Source organism: Natrix helvetica (assembly GCF_964273705.1).
Source record: "Natrix helvetica genome assembly, chromosome: 1".
Classification (NCBI taxonomy): Eukaryota; Metazoa; Chordata; class Lepidosauria; order Squamata; family Natricidae; genus Natrix; species Natrix helvetica.
The window spans coordinates 242,261,496-242,282,709 of NC_138548.1; the positions used below are offsets into that span (position 1 = coordinate 242,261,496).

Below are 21,214 nucleotides of genomic sequence, written 5' to 3' on the forward strand. Positions count from 1 at the left end.
CCAATGTTTCACAAAAACGTGGCTGTTTTTGCCCTCCCAAGCCCGCAGGAGCACTCTGCAGGCTTTCCAAACTCTTTGCACACCCATTTTTGTGAAAAATGGGCCCATTTATCATCTCCCAACCCCCCCCCCCATGTTTTGTATTTTTGCCCTCCCCGGCCCCCAGGAGCACTTTGCAGGCCTCTCAAACTCCCTGCATGCCCCAGGGACATGCAGAGGATTTGGGAGGCCTGCAGAGTGCTCCTGAGGGCCGGGGAGGGAAAAAACTTTTTTAAAAAATTTACCTCTTCAAAATCTTGGTGCGTCTTATACTCTGGTACATCTTATAGTCTGAAAAATATGGTAGGCAAAACACCCACCAGGCCATTCCACAACCATGATTTCAGGAGAGCAAACACAATGTTTGCCTACATGAAGGAGGCCATAATAACCTGCTAAGGAGTTGCTTTAATGAGAGGTGATTGGATAATAGATGTTTGATGCGTTTTTGTTTCATATTTCCCACATGCTGTCAGCTAATAGAAATACAGCATACAAAATCTTTACATACCTGGTCATGGCATGGTATGCAGGTACAAACATATGGAACCTATGATTTACAATGGTTTTCTTAAACATGGGGCCATGAGAGCAATCCCAATTCATGGTTTCAATCCAACCATGTAGGCAAAAGATCCTGTATAAGCACATGACTTCATTTTCTGAAGCTGCTGGTGGCCAACTAATAGCAAGCAATTGTTTCCTGCATTGAACAATGCAATGTGTTACCTGGAGACCGTGAAACCTGCACTCACCTGGAGATTTTGATATACCATTTATAGAACAAGGAAATAGGAGAGCATCCATCAAAAGAAACAACAAAGATAATAGTTTTAGTGTCCATAGAATGCATGTCCACCGTAGTTGTTATGTTTACGTGTGTTGTAAAACTGATTTCTCTCCTCTGGAAGCTAAAAAGTGACTAGGTCCAGTACAGATAGTCCTCGACATACGATCCAAATTTAGCCCAAAATTGATGTTATTAAGTGAAGCATTTGTTAGGTGAGTTTTACCCCATTTTATGACTTTTCTTGCCACAATTAAGTGAATCAGTGAAATTGTTAAGTTAGTAACATGGTTGTTAAGTGAATCTGGATTCCCTATTGACTTTGCTTGTCAGAAGGTCGCAAAAGTTGGCCGCAGGACATTGCAACCACCATAATTATGAACTGGTTGCCAGGAATCTGATTTTTGATCACGTGACCATGGGGATGCTTCATCGGTTGTAAGTGTGAAAAACGGCCATAAGTCACTTTTTTCAGTGCCCTTGTAACCTTGAACGGTTACTAAATGAACTCTTGTAAATCGAGGACAACCTGTACTGATGATCACTGGCACAAATGAAGAATGATTCAAGCCATTCACTAAATGGTTACAAAACTTTCTTTTCCTGATAGAAAACATGGTGTCCATTAGAAGAAGTGAGCTATTTCAGCAACAATAGCAAACAAAGGACTCGGCAAACCAGAACATGGTATGTATCCTTGAAGTGGGATTCAAACCAGTCATTTCAGCCTTTCTTTGTCCTACATCATCTCAGCCATTATAGTTCTGCTCATTAGCATCCCTCGTTGTTTCCCAGGTCTTCCCCCTCTCAATTTCTAAAAAACAATCTTCCAAAATAAGTGCCCCAAGGAGCTGAGTTGTATGGTGTATTTGGATGAAGGCATAACAAAAGTCAAGCCTATTATATCTCAGGATACACTGTGCTGTTCCAATCCTTCAGTCAGCAGAAATGTCCTATAATTTGTCTCTACAATGTCACACTCAAAGAGAAGATTGGGGGCTCCAGATGGGGGAATGGATAGACTTCAAAAGAATGGAGAAAGAAAAAGAGTGGGTAATGTTTTGGAATGGGAAACATCTGTGTGTGGAAACTGTGGTACTGTCAGAAAAAAAAATGCAAGCGGCACAAGATGGGAAGCAGAGCTGGCTGAAAAGACTGTGCAAGAACTGCACAAAGAAGACGGCAAAGTTGAAAGGCAGTTAAAACATTTTGAAAATCCACAGGAAAAGAGTCGTTTTTGATTTGTGTATGTATGTATGTATGTACTTCAGAGGTGGGTTGCTCCCAGTTTGGCCCGGATCGGGTGAACTGGTAGTAGTGGCGGCGGGAGGTTCCACCCACCTGCCTGGATGCTTCTGCACATGTGCAAAAGCTTCTGTGCATGAAAGTGCATGCACGAGCGAACTGGTAGTAAAAAAATGGAAACCCACCACTGATGTACTTGGTATAAAGTGGCTTCTATGTGGAAAGGGGGCTGTAGTGCTTCTGTGCCATCAAGCATCCTCTGAAAATCAGAATGGGCAAAGGAGGAAGCAAAAGAGTGACCTTTAAGAATGCAAATACCCATCCACCCACTCTCTTTTCTCAACAACTATGAATCATTCACACTCAATGCGATCCTGGGTCACCTGCCCCAATCCTTGGACTTAAGAATGGGGAGTCCTTGCTGCCTTCCCAGGCATATGAGCATCCAATCGTATTTCTCTACCTGCGGGTTGAAAGTGGACCTGACCCATTCATGACCACCTTGAAGTCCTATGCCAGGACTCCCAAATAAAAGGGGAAAAAACAGGAATTTGCTTCCACTTCCCAGCCCTCCCCAGCGCCAAAAGTGGGGAAAGATTCAACGCCACCATCATTATTGTCATCACTATTGTCATGATCATTGATCATTACATGGAAAGTGGGAAACTGCTGAAGATTCCTGCCTCTTCACACCATGCATGGGGTCTGCATTGACCTGGCACAGCAGGAAACGTATAATTAAATTGACCTTCTGTGCAGCAGGGGACTAACATACTCTCTTAAGAGTGCTAAACCCATTTATAGCAAACGCCTGTGTAATACCCAACAAGCACTTTAAAAAGGTGTTACACAGACAGATGCCTCTGATTGAAGCCAGGAATTCAATCTTAATCCTTCCCTGCAAGGCAAGTCAAAATGATCATAATGGGCAGTGCCCAAGAACTGTACTAGAGAGAATATGTTTGCAACAGGAAGGAGATAGTGGTTTGTGGAACCAGTGCTTTAGTGTTATGCTTTTTAAGGCATCCCCATCGGATGCAGATAAACAGCAGCTTCTGAATGAAAAGGTCAGTTAACATGGCCTTCCAAAAGAAAGAAAAGGTATAACTTTTTCAACTAATGTTATACTGAATAATAACAAGCTTTTTATTATTAGGTGGCATTAACGCAATGTCCAGCTAGGGGACAGAGGAAGGCTTTAGGTGCATTGCAGAGGACTCTAAGACCTAAAAGATTAAATGAAAAAGAAGGCCTGGAGGACAGAAGTCAATGAGGAAAAGGTGTTTAAATCATATAGAGGGGATCATCTATGTTCAATTTAGGGCAAAAAACCATGAATATGATGGTAGTGGTACCTCTCTCAGGGAGCACAGCTGAATCCGTTAGAGAAGATTTGGAAATTAATACAACTGAATGCTGGAGATTAAGATCAATATGGACATGAATTTGAGGTAGTGCAGTTTCATAGCTGTGAGGGAGGAGATTCCATCAGGAAGGATGAAGTTCTGTGATGGGCAATGGAAACACCAGAAATCAGAGAGATAATGGATCTGTATCCTAGTACCACAGAAAGACCTCCAAGTTATGGCAGGCAAGCCTGCCAGGACAACAATTAAGTTATTGTTGTGGCCCGTGAAAAGCCAGCAGAGCTGTCAGCAGATTCGGACAGTGAGGAGGTTGGGAAGGAACATGGGCCCGTCCTGGAGTCTGGGGAAGGCTCTGATGAGGGCTCTGTGCCAGAGGCAGAGAGGGAGCCAGAGCCCTATGCCAGTCATCAGCTGCCTTCAGAGTCAGACTTCAGTGAGGCAGACGAACAGCTGGAGCCTGTTCCTATGTGCACATGTGCAATTACCAGACGAAGGGAACAGCTAAAGAACAGGGCTTGACTTGGGAGTAAGGCCACAGGTGGATGATGAATGGCCCCTCCCAGAGAAAATAAAAGAGGAGCGAAAAGGGAGTGGAGTGTACAGGAGACAGTTAGTTCGCTTAATTGGTTTGTGACTCTCTGAGACTCCTTGACAAGTTTTGCAGATATCGGCCTGGCAGCTCTCTACTCCAGGTAAGGTCTGTGACTGTAAATCCTCCCTTGAAAGACTTTGCTGGATGTGAATGAGCAGAATTCACAGTAAATTAATAAAAGGGTTTTTTGTCGGGACAAGGAGTTTGTTTCATGCTCTTGGGAAACCTAGGTCAGAACGGTTATAATCTGGGAAGATACGAGTGTTTGATCAGTGAAATTCAAGATAAAATAATAAGATTCAATCTCCAGTTTGGGATCCTCAAGATGTGTTGGATTACGTCTTTCCGAAGCCTCAATCCTAACTAGACTGAAAATTGTAACTGGACAAACTGGACATCATGGAAGTTCTAGTCCATCACGTTAGGAGAGCACCAGGTAAGGCTGTTGTAGAAGAAAAGCCATGTTTATCAAAAGAGAGATCCTAGTTTAGAATATCTCATCAAGGTCCGAGTTCTGTGGGTGCTTCCAGTGCAAGTGAGTGCCTCCCCCGCAGCGAGCAGTGCTAGAAATCAGCAAAAAAAGGGGGGGACAAGCCAAAGCTGATGATAGGAACAAGCTGTCCATCTGCTAGCTGATTCAAGGCTCTGAGCTGGGCTTAACCAGGTATCCACTGAAGGTGACGTAGGTGTCAAATTCATCACTGAACACAGCATTGTCACGTTCACCCTTGAAGAGCCGTATCCAGATTTCATCCTGGTCCTGCAGCTCTATCATGAGGCTCTGGCTCTGCATGATGCTTCGGTCGCTAGCCTGGGCATATAGGATGGCTGCTTCCTTTGTGTTGTGCATGATGTGGAGGTAGGTCTCCTTCTGGTTCCAGGTGTGCACATTCAGACTGAAGAAATATATGCCCGGGACGTAGCAGTAGAACTTGCCCATAAACATATTGAAGTGGCTGTAGAGGTTCACGAACTCCGTGTCAAAGACGAGTATCTGGTAATAGTCATTGCTATGCAAGGGTTTCCGCCGACCCACCGAAAAGGCAGCGTAGTTGGTTTTGTAATTCTCTCCAGGTGATCCCATGCTGCCCTTTTGCCCCTTGAAGCCCATCTCACCCTTCTTGCCTGCTGCACCGGCTTTTCCCAACTTCCCATGGAAGCCACGGTCACCACGGTCCCCTTTCTCACCTGAGAAATAAAGATGTCATGACAGGTCACAGTTCCCTTCAGCTGGTTTGTGTCCCCCCACCCCACCCCGAGGATGTGTGTGGGAGTTTTACTCTGGCTAAATGAGGATTAAGGCTACTAACAGTCCAATCTGTCTGGCAGGTAGCAATTGGTGAAGGCATCTTTTAGGAACAATTGAAGAGGGAACAACCATAAGGATTTATGGGATCACCAAAGTAAGAGGGAAGGATCTCATAAAGTGCAATTACTTTCTGGCTTCAAACCAGAAAGCAAAAAATGCCCTTAATATGGGAAGCGTCCAAAATGCTTTGGGCAACAAATATTGATCTGAATCCTACTTTTTTTTTTCTTGGCACTTTACAAGACTTCCTCCCTGCTATTTACATCTTATTTCTATTCCTGTGGTGTAAAATATGGCTGATTTCTTGGCTAAACATCTATTTATACATTTGAATACAACAGGGAGATACATAATAGAATCCATGTATCCCACTTGTGACAGAAAATCCTGAACAGAAATGGCACCGGTCGGTCCACTGCCATTCCTTGCTGGCTTACCATTTCACAAAACTATATATATAATAAGATGTCCTTCCTGGCTTAGATTTCAGACAGATGCAAATGTGGTAAAACACTTTTTCCTCCATGGATGAAAGTATGTCTGCACTGCAATGCCTTCAAACAGATGAGTATTTTTGTTTTACATTAAACAGACTTATCATTGAATTTTATGCTCAATCAGTTTAAATATTAAATATGGAGCAATGGTTTAAAACGTGTAACATACTCAATGCAATCTGAATATGTAATCTGAAAATAAATGTTCAAAAATGTGAACATTTTCAGTTTTGAATCTAGAATGATCAAAATACAGGGATTGGAAGAAAAAGGGAGAACTCTACAATAGATATACAGGATACTCAGAGAGTAACTCAAGTGGAGAACCTCTGGCTCATAGGCCAGTTGCAGCCTGCAGAGTCTCCCCATATGATTTGGTTGGCCTCTCTCCACTGCTCCCCAGTCCTGCTAGGAGCTCTTATATTTGATTTCAACTGAATGCTTTTCCCAAATGAATCTGCAGTCAGCAGGAAAGAGTAATTGCAGTTGCCAAGGGGGTGGAATTGTGTTATGCATATATGAATGTTATAAACATTGCGTGCATCCCCATGTGAGAGAATGAAAGAGTCAGGTTGGAAAACCTTCCATTCATTCAGTTTAAATATTTTATCAAACTAACTTGCCCTGTAAGGGGAAGGGAGGTACAGATTAATGTGGACAAAGGTATGGACATACGCATAGTTATTAACCCAGGATTAATCCAGTCCTTAAATGAAATAGCTGCCTTTCCATCCTTCTTAGCCTAATTTCATAGGGTTGTTTTATTTTTATAACTGTGGACACCTACTATCTATATTGCTTTGAGACCCTGAAGGAGTAGCGGGATATAAATTGAAAAATAAGTAGAGGAAATACAAATACGAATTACTGGTATACCGATGGAAGAGAAACTGTGTGTAGGATGGGATGTGAATGAAAGGTTGGTGGGGTTATGAAAGTGTGTGTAGACAAAGGTTTCTCTCTATTGCCATTGTTGCCCTGTTGGTTTTGGGAATTTTCCTTTGAAATCTTAGATTCAGCAGTCCGGGGGCCTTTTCTGATAATACCTCTCCACCCTCCAGATCAGGCCATGTCCTAACGCAACCTCTGGTGTCCTAGGTCTGACTCAAGACAAATTGTTGGTTTCCCTTGGCCTCTGCTAGAGAAGGAATTTGGATAAAATTATCATAACAGTTTCTTCCAGCCAAGGAATTTACTTAACCCATACAACTTCCCCCTAGCCTAACTCTCTAGATTCTGCAGAACCCAACGTTTTGTCCAAAGACAGCCTCTTCAGATTGTGGTTAAAACATGGGAGGGACAGGTCTCCAAATGCCAATTCTCCATGGCTTCTGGAAGCCTATCCCATTTCCGCTCCAAACTGGCAGCTAAATGGTTTGGGTCAGATGGACAGGGATTTCAAAGCATGACCTGAGCTGCCAATGCCAAGGGATAAATTGTGCTTCTGTCCCTTATGAAATGATGGAACATAGAAATGTTAGGGCATATCCTAGAGCTCTCTGAAATTTATGCACTTTGAAATCCCCTCATGAATTAAGAGATGAGGCAGCTGCAATATTGTTAGCTTATTCGCCCTCTGGCTGTGCGCTATGCTCCCTCCCCATCTGCTTCCATAGGCAGAATTGATGTAATAATCTAAGATGAAGTGGGGGGGGGCACCCTATGGATGGAACGGATTCTGAAAACCAGGAGAAAATGGATGTAGAAATCCTGGCTATCTTGCCCCCTGATGTGAAGGATTTACAAGTACAGAACTGATTTTAACATGAGGCGTTTTATGTCCTCTTCTCTCCTCTGTTCCAAAGTTGATCAAACAGCTGTGTTCATTACCTCAGACTATAATGCTGCTGCTGAGTTAAATATCTTAAAGGGGATTCAGCAAATTAATGGGGATGCAGCTTATCCATGCCTCCTAGTCATGATAGCTCTATTCCCTCCCTGATCAGAGCAGCTTCTCAATCCTATAAAACCAACTAGTGGAGAACAAAAGTGGGGGGAAATTTCATTTGTGTATGAACCAAAAGTATTGGATAGGAACAAAGTCCCAGCACAATATGCCTTAGTTAGATCCAATACAGCTATATTTATGTTCTCATTTTTCTGAGCCAGTGTTTTAACTTCTCATAATGCTCCAGGACAATGTTATGCTGGGGACATTGTAGGAAATGTAAATGATGTTCCCTCAGGCTGCCCCAACCAACTCACTATTACAGCCTTGGGACAAATCTATCAAACTGCTTTATACCAGGGTAAGGAGAGCCTACTAACTACTTCCAGAAGGCATGTCCACATGCCCCTCCCGTATCTCACAGAAGGCAACTCAAATATGCTTTTCAGTGCTTTGTTCTGTGTTTTTCTCTTTTTCTGTCTCCAGTTGCTGGGCGTGGGGAAATAAAGGGAATACTGATGCACATGGGGAAGGCAACCTGAAATGAGGTCTCCTGTATTGACAAACTGCAGACTCCAATTGGTTCTGCTGGCTTCCTATTCATAATGATTTCTTCTACCCCTCAATCGTCTTTCGGCTACATGGGACATCAGAACCCCAATTACTATAACCTCTTTTATTAGCCACAAGTGGGTTGGTTGATCTAGTCCAATTAGCCAGTGATTAGTTAAGGCTTCACTAGTGAGTGTGAAACCTTAACTAAACGCTGGTTTAAGAGAGATTACTCAAAGTATTATTGAAAGGGTCTATGGAGATTCTCAGTCACCCAGGTCATGGTTGTCCCAAAGCAGAAGTGGGTTTTTGCTGGTTCGTATCAGATCAGGAGAACCGGTAGTGGCGGCAGTGGGAGGCTCCGCCTGCCCACCCGGATGCATGTGCAGAAGCATCGTGCACGCGCACACAAGTGAACCAGTAGTAAAATAAATTGAAACCCACCACTGTCCCAAAGTGCTTTTTCAAGAGGCAGTCCAGTTGCCTCTTGAAAAAGCACCTTTGGGATATTATTGAAAGGACTCATTTTTTGTACTTCCATAGCTTGGATGGTAGGGAATTGCTTAAGCATTTGCTCCTAATTTCCTTTCCCCATATGATTTTCTTAGAGCAATTTATAGCTTTCATATCAATCCCCATAATCCCTTTTCTTAATCTCCAATTCTGCAACAGCATTCATTCAACAACTGCATTTTCATTGTTCAACCCTGAATGGCCACTAGGTGGCAACCAAGAGAGACAAAAACTCTCTTTGCTGCCATCTAGTGGCTGATAGGTCAGTCAACTAGTTCACCTGTACTTTCAAGTAATTTTTTAATAAATCAGTCTATAACATCACAGGAAAGAAATAGGGAGGAATGTATGGAGTAATCAGCGTGCTGTGCATATCCATTGGAGGAGGCTTTTCATATGATGGATGATGTTGGGCAAACTTGGCTGTCAACCAGGAAAACAGCCTATCACAGTCCTTAGGAGTTGCCCATTAAAGCTTTATGGGCAGTGGCCCCCACAAGGGCATGTATAGGGGCAGCAAGATTTAGCACAGCATGATTTCCTGCTGGCTCAGGGACAAGAGTACAGCAAAACAATTGTGTGGAGGTGGCCTTGGCATTGGAGAAAGGTTAGTCAGAGGATATTGCCAATTTTAAGCCTTGGAATGACTAACAGCAGGAACAATACCTGTTTTTCCAGGATGACAAAACAAAGAAGAAAAAAGATCCAGATCAGGAACCTTAGGAGGGCAAGCAGAACCAGTCCAACAGATCACGGATAGATATGCCTGATGCTCTAATATCCATGATAACTTTCATGTTGTCCACAGAGGTATGTTTGTAGTGCAAGTTGCTCACGGATAAGCTAATGGCCAACCTTTCCCTACATCTCACATTTTGAATGCAAAGCAGCACAACTGGCCCCGTGCCTCTTACCTTTCAGGATGGTCATGTTGATCTGAGGCATGGGGTAATACATGGGATGTGCTGCAGGAGGATCACAGCAGCGAACACACTCCGACCTCCCTGGCTGCTTGCTGTGTCCCTGGTAGCCATAGTCAGTTCTGGGAGGCAGAAACAGCATAGACAGAATGGTCAAAGGGACAGAACTGGGAAAGGAGGTGCGGGCCCCGAGTTTTACTTCTGTAAGCCCATCCTATTCCCCAACGGCACTGTTTTACAAAATATGAAAAATTAAATGTAGTCGACAGGAATTATTGGGGCCCCTGCCTGGGAAGCAAGCCATCAGCAAATCCAATCCCAAGTAACAAGGGCCCAGCACAGTTGTCTTCCCCAATCCTGCAACCTTGAACCCAGACTTTGAAGCCAAGATATGATAATTAAACGTGCAAGTAGGTCACCGCCTCCAACTTAAGCACCAGAGATCAAAATGGCGGAGAAATGGCATATTATGGGAAATAATACTTCATGTGTATGGATTATAATTCAATCCAAGATGTGGCAGCTTTTGGCAGAACGCAAGAGCCGCCGAGGAAAATTTTAGTCTGCATTCGTTCAAATTTTAGAACATACATGGAATCAGTCCTTGTTGCAATGGTCAAGGTACTTGTACTTCAAAACTCTGATACCTAGTTAATCTTGGAATCTTGACTTTTTATGAAACTATAAGTGTTTGTCATCCAGGATTGTGTGACTACAGCTTTTGAATTGTCATTTGAAAACTGGGATAGTTTTTTATTACTTCAATTCAAGACAAGGCCAGCTTTCAATTGATCTGATCAGTTTACAGTGAGATTGAAAATCATATTTTATTCTTTTTCCATTATAGTAACTATGATTACAGTCCTAAGCACCTAATTTGTTATGACTGAGAAAAATAAATATGCATATCCTGTAGACAAACTCTCCAGCTACTTCCAGAATGACATGTATGAGGATGCTATAAAGGTAAAGATTCCCCTTGCACATGTGTGCTAGTCAATCCTGACTCTAGGGGGCAGTGCTCATCTCTATTTCAAAGCCGAAGAGCCAGCGCTGTGTGAAGACGTCTCCGTGGTCATGTTGCTGGCATTACTAAGCATTGATTCTGAATCAATGCGCGAGCTGCACTGGCTACCTGTGGCCTTTCGGGTGCGTTTCAAGGTATTGATTACCATCTTTAAAGCGCTCCATGGCATAGGACCTAGTTATCTGCAGGATCGCATCCTACCACACACGTCCCTGCGACCTATCCGCTCACACAGGGAGGGACTGCTCCTGGTGCCGTCCGCTAGGCAATGCCAGCGGGCGACACCTAGGAGTAGGTCCTTCTCTGTGATGGGCCCAACCCTCTGGAATGACCTCCCCCCCGACATTCGAACTACCACCGACCTCCGTTCCTTCCGTCAAAAGTTAAAGACTCACCTATTTCAATCAGCTGGCCTGGCACTCTCTTAGTTTTATCTCCCGGGGATTTATTTTAATGGGGTTTGGGTTTTTAATTGGGGATGTTTTTTAGGGTTTTAGAATATATTTATTTCTTGTACAGCCTATCTCCTCCATCCAAATGTATTTAAGTGTTTTATGATTGTATTTTTATCTGCATTGACTGTACACCGCCCCGAGTCCCTTCTTGGGAGAGGGGGCGGTCTAGAAATCCAAGAAATAAATAAATAAATAAATAAATTGAAGGCACACAGAACACTGTTATCTTCCCACCAAAGGTGGTCCTTATTTTTCTACTTGCATTTTTTATGTGCTTTCGAACTGCTAGGTTGGCAGAAGCTGGGACAAGTAACGGGAGCTCACTCTGTTACACGGCACTGGGGATTCGAATAGCCGAACTGCCGACCTTTCTGATCAACAAACTCAGCGTCTTAGCCACTGAGCCACCATGTATCTCATGAGGATGCTATAGGATTGTCTAATAGAAACAAGGGCTGCACTTTCTTTTAATTGGAGAAGAGAGCCATTCTGGTGTAATGGTTAAAATACTGGAGAGAAACCAGGAGATGGGAGATCAAGTCCTCACTTAGGTATGGGAACTGGATGGGTGACTTTGGGTCAGTTGTTCCCTCTCTCAGCCCAACCCACCAAACTGGGTTACTGTTAGGAAAATAGGAGGCGGGAACATTATGTTGGTTGTCTTGAGTTGTACAAAATAAAGGCAGAATAAAATGATCATAAAGAAAAGATTGTCACAATGGACCTTGTTATATCTGCATTTTAATACATTTAAGCAATAATAAAAACTAGCATGAAAAACAAAAATAAAAAACCCATTGCAACCTTCCCATCATTTTCCTCTTAATTGTTTTTTATAAAAGCAACAACAGAATCTATTAAGGGTAAGGAAAGCTGAACAAATGGACAAAAAGAAAAACAAGGGAGGATTGTAAATTAAAGCCATCAACATATCGCCTTCTTCCAATAAATCTGTGATCTATTGTAACTGCACCACATAAGTTAACCTACCTACCTTTTTTTTTTTACTAATGATCCTTAGAGAAACTTAGCCCTTGCTATAGAAATACAAAAGGTTGCTACTTGCTAGTGTGACTATACATCTTCCCAATTTTCTGTTCTATACATTTTGCTACAGGGTAAAAACCAAGATGTGGCATTAGAAATCAATGGCCTGGGATAAGAGACAGCCAGTGAAATGAACCAATGTGTACAATAGGGTTTGCCAGGTTTTTCAATTGTTGTGGTAAACAAGAAGTGAAGAAAGACTCTAAATACACATATATTGTATGGACTAGCTGAAGAGGGCAGCTAAAACATTATTTGTTTGTTAGATAAATATTCCACCTTTTTTTCTTAGACCTTCTGTAATTTCCCCCCACAACAATCCTGTGAAGTAGAAAAAGAGTAAGCTCTTCCAGAGTCATCCAGTGAGATTTCTTGCTGAAGACAGATTTGAATTTGGGCCTTCCCATAGTCCAAAACCTTCACGTCTAGACTCCTTCACATTACACCAGCTTGCAAATCAGAGATATGGTGAAAATACTAACAGGGGTGATTTGGGAATGGGGAAGGGAAAATAGACATCAGGCCGTTAGCACAGCTGGGTTCCCTCCTCAACCCAGGAGATCTTATGAAGATGTGCATTGTGGTAGCTACCATATTATATACTATTATATAAGCTATTATATACATTATAACAAAGATTTTCTAGCGCTCAGTTCCTGCCAAGATTCATTAAAAATGAAATAGAATAGACATTTTATGGAGGTGGGAGTGGAAACAGATCATCGATTGGCCAGACTGAAAAGACCCAGAGGAATTGAAATCCTTGGATGGGAAGAAAAATTGCCAGCCACTGTAGAAGAGAAAGCTGCACGCAATGACTGTAGGGGACTACAAAATCTGAATTTACTCTGCAACCATGAGGGCTGGTGCTACCCATCTAATTATACATCTTTTGGAGAAAAAGCTATGCCCTTCAGCTACTTCAATTTAAAAAGATGCCTTATCTTTTTTTTCCTCATAACTTTTAGCAGATGATTGCTAGCTTGTGCTCCTTCAAGGGAACAACCTTTGGCCTAAAGCAGGAATAAGGGATCAACTTGCCAAGACACTGGGTTAAATGATTTTTTTTCAAGGAACTAGACAGGGCCTCCTCCCACTTCCTGTAATTAGCACTATAATTTGGGGGAGGGGGAGGAAGGGTTTGGAAAGATATTTCTTCGTATTTCCCCCCCTCCCCCTGTGATCTAGCATTCAAACTCCATTATTACAAACCATTATTCCAACCCTTTGCCTGAAACCCAAACCAGCAAATGATGGCAGCCAGAAAGACAGGGGAGAGGAGAGAAGGGGTTCCAATATAAAAGATATTGAGGGATCAGGGGCCAGTATTTTCAATTTCCTAGATCCCTGATGGTGAACCTATGGCACAGGTGGCACAGGTGGCACATGGAGCCATATCTGCCAGCATGCGAGCCATCAGCTCCAGCGTGCATGCGTGTGCTGCCCAGCTGATTTTTGGTCTTCCAGAGGGCCGGGGCAAGCCGTTTTCTCCTTCCCAAGGCTTCAGGAAAGCATCCGGAGCCTGGGGAAGGCAGAAAAGGCCTCCCCCGGGCCCCTGGAGGTCCTCCGGAAGCCAGAAATAGATTGTTTCCAAACTTCCAGTTTGCCCATTGGGCCTGTTTTTCACCCTCCCCAGGCTCCAGAGGCTTTCCTGGAGCTTTTGGGGAGGGCAAAAACGACCTCCTCTGCCCCCCCCGGAGGAAATACCAAGCTCAGCTTGGAGGCAAGTAGAGCAGCACATGTGAGCGGAGTGTGTGTGGGGTTGTGCGTGCATGAGCGGCATGTTACATTATGGGTGCCGGCACACACACGGACAAAAACGTGTGTGCCCTCCCATTTTTGGCACCGCAACAACAAAAAAGGCTAGCCATCACTGTCCTAGATACTATATTATGATGTGTAATGATCTTATTGGTAGAATTGCCACCGAAACATTTTTGAGCGAATTCAACTTTGTTATAAATCTACATTAATAGCATCTTGCAAGTCTGCATGTAAACTTCCTGCCACTATTTTTGACCGCCTATTCAATTAGAGCGGGTCCTTCCTAAATTTCTTTCTCTGACCCTTAAGTCACTAGGAGCTCACAATGGATATAATAGACCACAGGAGATCACAGGAAGAAGAGTTAAGATGCCTAAATAAATCTAGTGTACATCTATGTACTACTAAAATTTGTATGTCTGTTTGTTGGCTGATATGGTGCATCAGAGGGCAACATTTTTGAATCAACCTACTTCAAAGGCATCCAAAATTCAGGACCCATTATTCCTGTGGGACTGAAATTTAGCAAAGCTTTGGCCACTTCAGCACCACTGTGCCTCCCAACTACACTTCCCAGAAACTTTAGGTTGTGTGACACAAGGGAAGATGGAAGGGGTGTATTCCAGGTTCTTTCCTGCCTCCCTGTAGCTCCTGCACCCAATTGGCTGGCAGCAAGATCCAAGAGGTGAGTGGCAATTGGCTGGTTTGGAACAAAGACTGCAATTCGAAATCTCTTAACAGTGGTGGATGGTGAGGGAAGGCCAGGAAACTTGGGTGCCTGCTAGAGAGGCAGGACTGACTGGGGAGCATTGGAAGTTGATGGATGAGCCCTGTTCCTCCCTGGAAGGAGGGGACCCTTAGAGACACACTGGGATGGGGAGCATAGGTGGTTTTCCTTGTGGTCCACTGCGCCCTTTGTTCCTCCAACAAAGTGGTAGGCAGTTTCCCAGGTCAGCCAAGGAAGAGTGATTCCCAATGCTGCCACATGCGAAATCAGTGGGGAAACAGGGAGGACTTTGGAAGTTGCTCTCACTACCACTGTTTCCCCACCCACCCACCCATGATCATTCCTGTTTGTTTAGGTAAGGGAATATATCTGAAAGGATGACCCATTGGGTCACAGGTTGTGTAGTTACAGTATTTCTATTCCTTTCTGTTCAGAGATGAAAAGAAGAAGCTAAACAAATTCAGCAGGAGATTGTTACCTCTCACTGGACATTTCTCAAAGAACACAGAAGGACTCAACATTTCTATCCCGTTTTCTAGGAATGATCTGGCCAGATGAAGACTGGATGGAGGCTGGACAGTGAAGGAGTTTATTGGGGTGGGGGGTGCCAGCATCAACAAACATGTCCCTTTCCAGTACAGAGATGCCTAGAGAATGTTCACTCTGATTAAACAGGATCTTTAATTGTGTGCCTATGATTCAACCATTAAGGTTTTTTGCAGTCATTTGCACCTCCTCCAGAGCCATTTGTACCCAGCAGCCTCTGGCTTAATTTAAAGTGGGACAGAGTGAGTTAATTGTGCATAAACTGCACACTGAAGATGTACATTAATGAAGTTAATTGGGCATTGAAGTACAACCATGAAGTGTTTTTCTTCAACTGTCAGCAGTTCTGGTTAAAAGTTTCACAGTTCTGAACAGCTGCCCATCTATGTGGTCTGTTTAAACACGGTCCCTTGAGATCAGCTTCCACTTCTCAAGAGAACAGGTGCCTCTGTGTGTGTGTGTGTGTGTGTGTGTGTGTGTGTGTGTGAGTGTGTATTATTTATGGCATATTGATTTTATTGTAATGACTCACCTAGAAGTCTGATCCCAGAATGGTGGTCGTGTGGGTATTCGGGGCCTCTCTTCCGCCTCTCTCTCGGTTCCAGAAGCCTGAAATAGTAGGCAGATAAGCCAAAAAATACTGTGTACCAGTGGTCCCTTCATGGCGTTGTGTCCTGTTGGAGAAAACAGGACGGTAAAACTGCTGGAGATGCTCAAGAGGCAGGAAATTGACCTGCTTGCTCATCATTCGTTTCTGCCAATGCTCTGCCTATGCATAAGAAATAAGAGCCTCCCTTCCATTGCAATATTTAATAAAAAGCACTAGAAATACCAGTTGCGAGGCTTTGTTTGTACTGTTGCACTCAAAGGACAAGGTGATACTCTTATTAGTGCACTATCCCAAATTGTATAATCATCACAGGGCCGGTGGTGGAATTCCTTGGGCTTGTGATGCTGGGGGATTTCAATCTGCCTTCTTCAAAGAAAGGGCCAGGGATAGTCTAGTACAGAGGTGTCAAACTCAAGGCCCAGGGGCTAGATCAGGCCTCCATGGTGCTTAGATATAGCCCACAGGGTCTCCCTAGAAACAGCAAAGGATTGGCCTGCGGTGCCTCTGCCGGCAAAAATGGAGTTCAGGAGGGCTGCAGGCGGCCCTCCCAAGCTCCATTTTCGCTGGCAGAGGATTTCAGGAGGCCATTGCAGCCAAAAACGGAGCTCGGGAGCATATGGGCCACCACAGGCACCCCCGATATGAGGCACCCCCGATATGAGTAACATCGAGCTGCCTACGCCCCTTGCCGCCCCAACGTCAAACACAATCCTAATACAGCCCTCAAATGAAATAGAGTTTGACACCCCTGGTCTAGTAATTCATGGCCACCATGAGAATGTCCCAGATAAAGGAAAAGGAGGACCTATATCCATGATGGCAAACCTATGGCATGTGTGCCAGAGGTGGCACGCAGAGCCATCTCTGTGGGCACGTGTGCTGTAACCAGCTGCTCTTATGGTTTCTGGCACACACATGTGCACCAGCCAGCTGATCTTCACGGGCACAGGAGCACCTGAAAAGCAGCCTGAAAATGGCCAAAAAACCAGCCTAAAAATGCCCCCCAAATGCCCAAAAAACAGGCATGCGTGTGCTGCCAGCTGGTCTGCAGGTTTCCAGCACTTCGGGGCGCACACATGCATGCACATGCACATGCACACGCCTTCCAGTTTGGACATTTGGTACCGAAAAGATTGGCCATCACTGACCTCTATGATCACTCTAGGTGCCTCACAGAAGCATTCAGCTTCCAGAATTGCTGAGATTCTGGTTGACAGTTCCAGCTGAGGCTTTAGTCACCTGCTGGCATGAGGCAGGTAAAACCCTGGACTGGATTATACCTATGCAGTCTCTCCCAGTTTGTCAATTCAGGGAGGAATTCCTTAGTTTACTGAGGAGCTCTGGGAGATGAACTGGCTTAGAGGAAGCCTACAGCGTTACTGGCAGAAGACTGAGTGAATCTGAACAAACATGGATAGTAACCTACATTCAAGCCTACACTGTAGTAGTAAAAGCATCAAGGCATAATTATTTCTCTGCTTGTGTTATCATCCAGCAGTTACTTTCAAAATAACACACACTCTTTAAAGAAAGACTAGTGGAAGAACATCTGCAAAAACACTGTGAATATTTTTTTTTTAGATTTCTGCTGGACAAAACCAGCCTGATGGCTTAAACGCCAGCTGGGCAACTCCTCCCAAAGTGAGACTATATCTTGTGAGGTTCTCTGGAATGAGTTTAAATCTACAGGTTTAGAGGAATCAGACAAGATTCACTGTGATATCAACTCTGCCATTTAGAGTCGGGACCCCTATTCTTCCTAGCTGCAAATGCTTCTAAAGTGGTGGTAGGAGGCTGAGTCATTGTGGTAGTGAAAGCAAAATTTTGGAAAAGAAATACCACTAACTGCTTGAAAAAGCTGGTGAACTTCTTTTCAAAAAAATCATCACATGATGAAGTAATATTACATAACAATCATTAAGTCTCCAACCTTGCTTTCATGGATAAAGTTATTGAGAAGGGCAATAGGAAAAATAAGCAGAGAGTCACTGTGGTTAAAATATGACTGGGATGGGGGAGACGGATGGTTCAATCCACTTCCCCATCATCCATTCTTTTCCTCCTGCAAATTGCTTTCCCTCTATCTCTTTGCTATGGAAAAATGGAAGCTGGACATTCCAGACACATGTTTCCTAAATGACTTTCCTACAAAATGAGGTGGGGGGGGGGAAGACTCCAGAGAAGATTGAGATTGGTACGTTTCTCCCACACACAATTCTGCTCTAAAAATCTGATTTTAAAAACTGCACCTGGGACATTTCAATGCAATAATGAACTTCACTCCCTCTTAATTGCCTTTCATCTGTGTCGTTCAAGGCAAAATACATAGTGATGTATATAGCAGTTACAAATGTGAAGAGACTGAAAGCTTGCCCACCCTTAGTCTGTAATAAACCAAGAGAAAATAGTTCCCAACAAAATTGACCATGTTTCCTAAAATCTGCAGTCAAAAGGCCCCAAGAAATGCAGAATAACAGAGTTGGAAGGGATCTTGGAGGTCTTCAAGTCCAACTCACTGTTCAAGCAGGAAACCCTATACCATTTCAGACAAATGGCTGTCCAATCGCTTCTTAAAAATCTCCAGTGATGGAACTTCTGGAGGCAAGTCATTCCACTGATTGTTCTCACTGACAAGAAATTCCTCCTTAGTTCTAGGTTGGATTTCTCCTTGGTAAGTTTCATTGCTTCTTGCCCTGCCTTCAGGTGCTTCGGGGAATAAGTTCTTCTTTGTGACAGCACTTTAGATATTGGAACACTGCTATCATGTCACTCCTAGTACTTATTTTTTTATTAAACTAGACATATCCAATTCCTGCAACCGTCCTTTATATGTTTTAGCATCCGGTCCCCTAATAATCTTCGTTGCTTTTCTTTACACTCTTTCTAGAGTCTCAGCATCTTTTTTATACAACACAGCCGGCTCAAGATCTGGATCTACAAGATTCTCATGGAAATAGTGGTATCTCTTATGGAAAAGAATGAGATAGCAGGTTTTCAAAAGAACACAACTCTAGTCCTCTGCAAGTTGAAGTCACGCTTTTACAGACTACATTTAGGCAGCACACATGCAAGCTCAGGCATTCTTCAATCATCAAGTATATGAATGTGTAAACACTCTCGTACTGATTAAGGTACATAGTATAACAGTATAATGCTTCCTATTGTATTTTACCATGAACTTCAAAAAAGCAAAGAGTAGGTGCCCAAGAATATAGTTCTCATGGGTTTCAACAAAGAGGTTGAATCTGATGTCCCGAAACCAGCATATATTAATTGGTACAAAACATCTGCATATAGACTTACAAGCTTCCATATACGGTAGCATCCTACACAGAGGTGGAAACCTGTTTCTTAGTAGCTTCTCCAAATTTTTCTTTCTCTGGACTGAACTCCAGCATTATGAGATGTGCTATAGAAACTTTTTTGCATGGCAAATGTTAAATGGCAATGGTTATTTCTGAGAAAGCTCTTGGTTAAACCCATTTCATAATTAATGAGATTATATTCAACTTTCATGGTACTTTCCGAAAGCCCACTTGTCCCAAAGCCTTGAAATGGTGAAAACAGGGAATTTGAATAGATATACTGTTTTATCCCTCGTTCTTCCCTCAAAGTCTCTCCCAAAATGTATGCAAGCAGTATTGCAGAAAATGAAACATCTAATTGATCCTGGAAAAAGAGAAAACTATCCCCATAAATAGATGCTTGGCAGATATCTGCTGTCTATTAAAAAGATATCTATACATGCAGAGAGAGGGGGGGGGGCGGGACAGGACAGCATAGAACAGGCCCGGCCAATGTTGACTGGCATGGAGAGATGGCCAGAAGTGCATACAAAGATGTGTTCTCAGACTGTATTTGTTTTTTCCGGTTTCACACTGGCAACTTGCCATCTCCCAAGGGTCTGCTATAGCAGCCAGTAGTGCCTATAATAGAATATAGAGAATATAGGGAATATAAAGTCATCACAGCCTGCAAGAAAAATCTTCTCAGCCTTAGAAACTCTTAACACTCTGGCAAACACAGAAAGAATATTTGGGGTGAAGGAGCTAGGTTTCAGGAACTGTGATGATAGGCATCAAGCTCAAAGGGACAATGACTTCCCCATGCCAGAGCAATGATTCATCCATGACTGCCCCAGCTGGTTCTCAGTTGACAATTCCTCAAAAGCAGAATTTGTATAAGACCAGAGGATGAGACTTGTCTGCTGTAAATGTGAACCTTGACTCACTCTGTATATCTACCTGAGATAGAGATCTCTGACCAACAAAGTGATGTAGTAGAATGGAGAGAGAGAAAAGCAACTTATCTGTTATTGTAATAGGAGGCAGGCACTCCAGGCAGATCCAAGGTCATTTCCATCCTCTGGAACATCACTGCCCAAGCTCTGCAGTGCATTCTGGAAGAAGGACTCTCAAACACAAGACTCCAGGAAGACTTGGTCATTCATCTCCCCCCTGTTCAGATCAGCGTCTGTCCCTTTGCTTGCATGGTTTCAAACAGCTTTAAGTACCTACCCTTGGTACTGCCCAACTTGCTGGCACCTACCTTGGGGACAGGATGATAGGCTGCCACAGCCACTGCTTGTGTTTGCCTTTGGACGTCTACAGCATCTCCCTCCACATAAAGACTTCCCCTCTCTGTGAGAAGGCAGAGAGGAGAGCCCAGCAGTTCCGCCTATAGTCTTCAGATCTCAGGCGCCAAGCAGAAAGACGCTTTCTGGAAAACAGAGAGAGAAAGGGAAAGAAAGGGGCAGACACTGCACGCCGCCAGCCCTCCTCCCTCAGTTGTGAGCACAGCTGCCATTAACCATATGTATGCCCAGCACCCACAGCTGAGGAAAAAAAACAGGTTTCCTCTGCCAGAAAGTACCTCCAGATGTTAGGGATCCAGAGCCAAGAAGTGAAACATGGGGGAAAAAAAAGGAAAGATAGTGTCACTGTTCACAAAAATAGGGAAATGGCACTTTCTGAAGCCAGGGAATCCGATACTCTGATTCCTTTAGTGCCATCTCTCTATATTATTACATAATCATTATTTTTCCTTGTTTTTTCAGATGTGTCTGGCTTATTAGCTACAAGCAGCAGCATGTAAGTGGGGATAAGCAAAATGCATTTCTACCCTAGCAAGATCTCTCTATGCTTCAAGCTACCAGCTCACAACTCTTTCTCCCTTTTCTCCTGTTGGCCCCAAATTTGCTTCTTTTACATACTGAATATAAATGTGAGTCAGTGACCGATAAACATCCGCTGAATAATAAACTTGTACATCACGATGAGGTTGGAAACTTAGCTTTTATCCGTCCCTGTGTTGAATTTTGCTTCTTCTG

The 21,214-nt window shown here is 43.5% G+C and overlaps 1 protein-coding gene across 1 annotated transcript; it reads right to left on the reverse strand.

Moving 5' to 3' along the window:
* Positions 1–277: 277 nt before the first annotated feature.
* On the reverse strand, positions 278–20,596 carry C1QTNF1 (C1q and TNF related 1). Its single transcript, XM_081935856.1, has 4 exons — positions 20,434–20,596; positions 15,808–15,949; positions 9,704–9,831; positions 278–5,218 (listed from the first exon to the last, which is right to left on the reverse strand). Exons 2-4 carry the CDS (start codon positions 15,936–15,938, stop codon positions 4,668–4,670), a joined length of 810 nt encoding a protein of 269 aa, XP_081791982.1. The 5' UTR covers positions 15,939–15,949; positions 20,434–20,596; the 3' UTR covers positions 278–4,667.
* Positions 20,597–21,214: the final 618 nt, after the last annotated feature.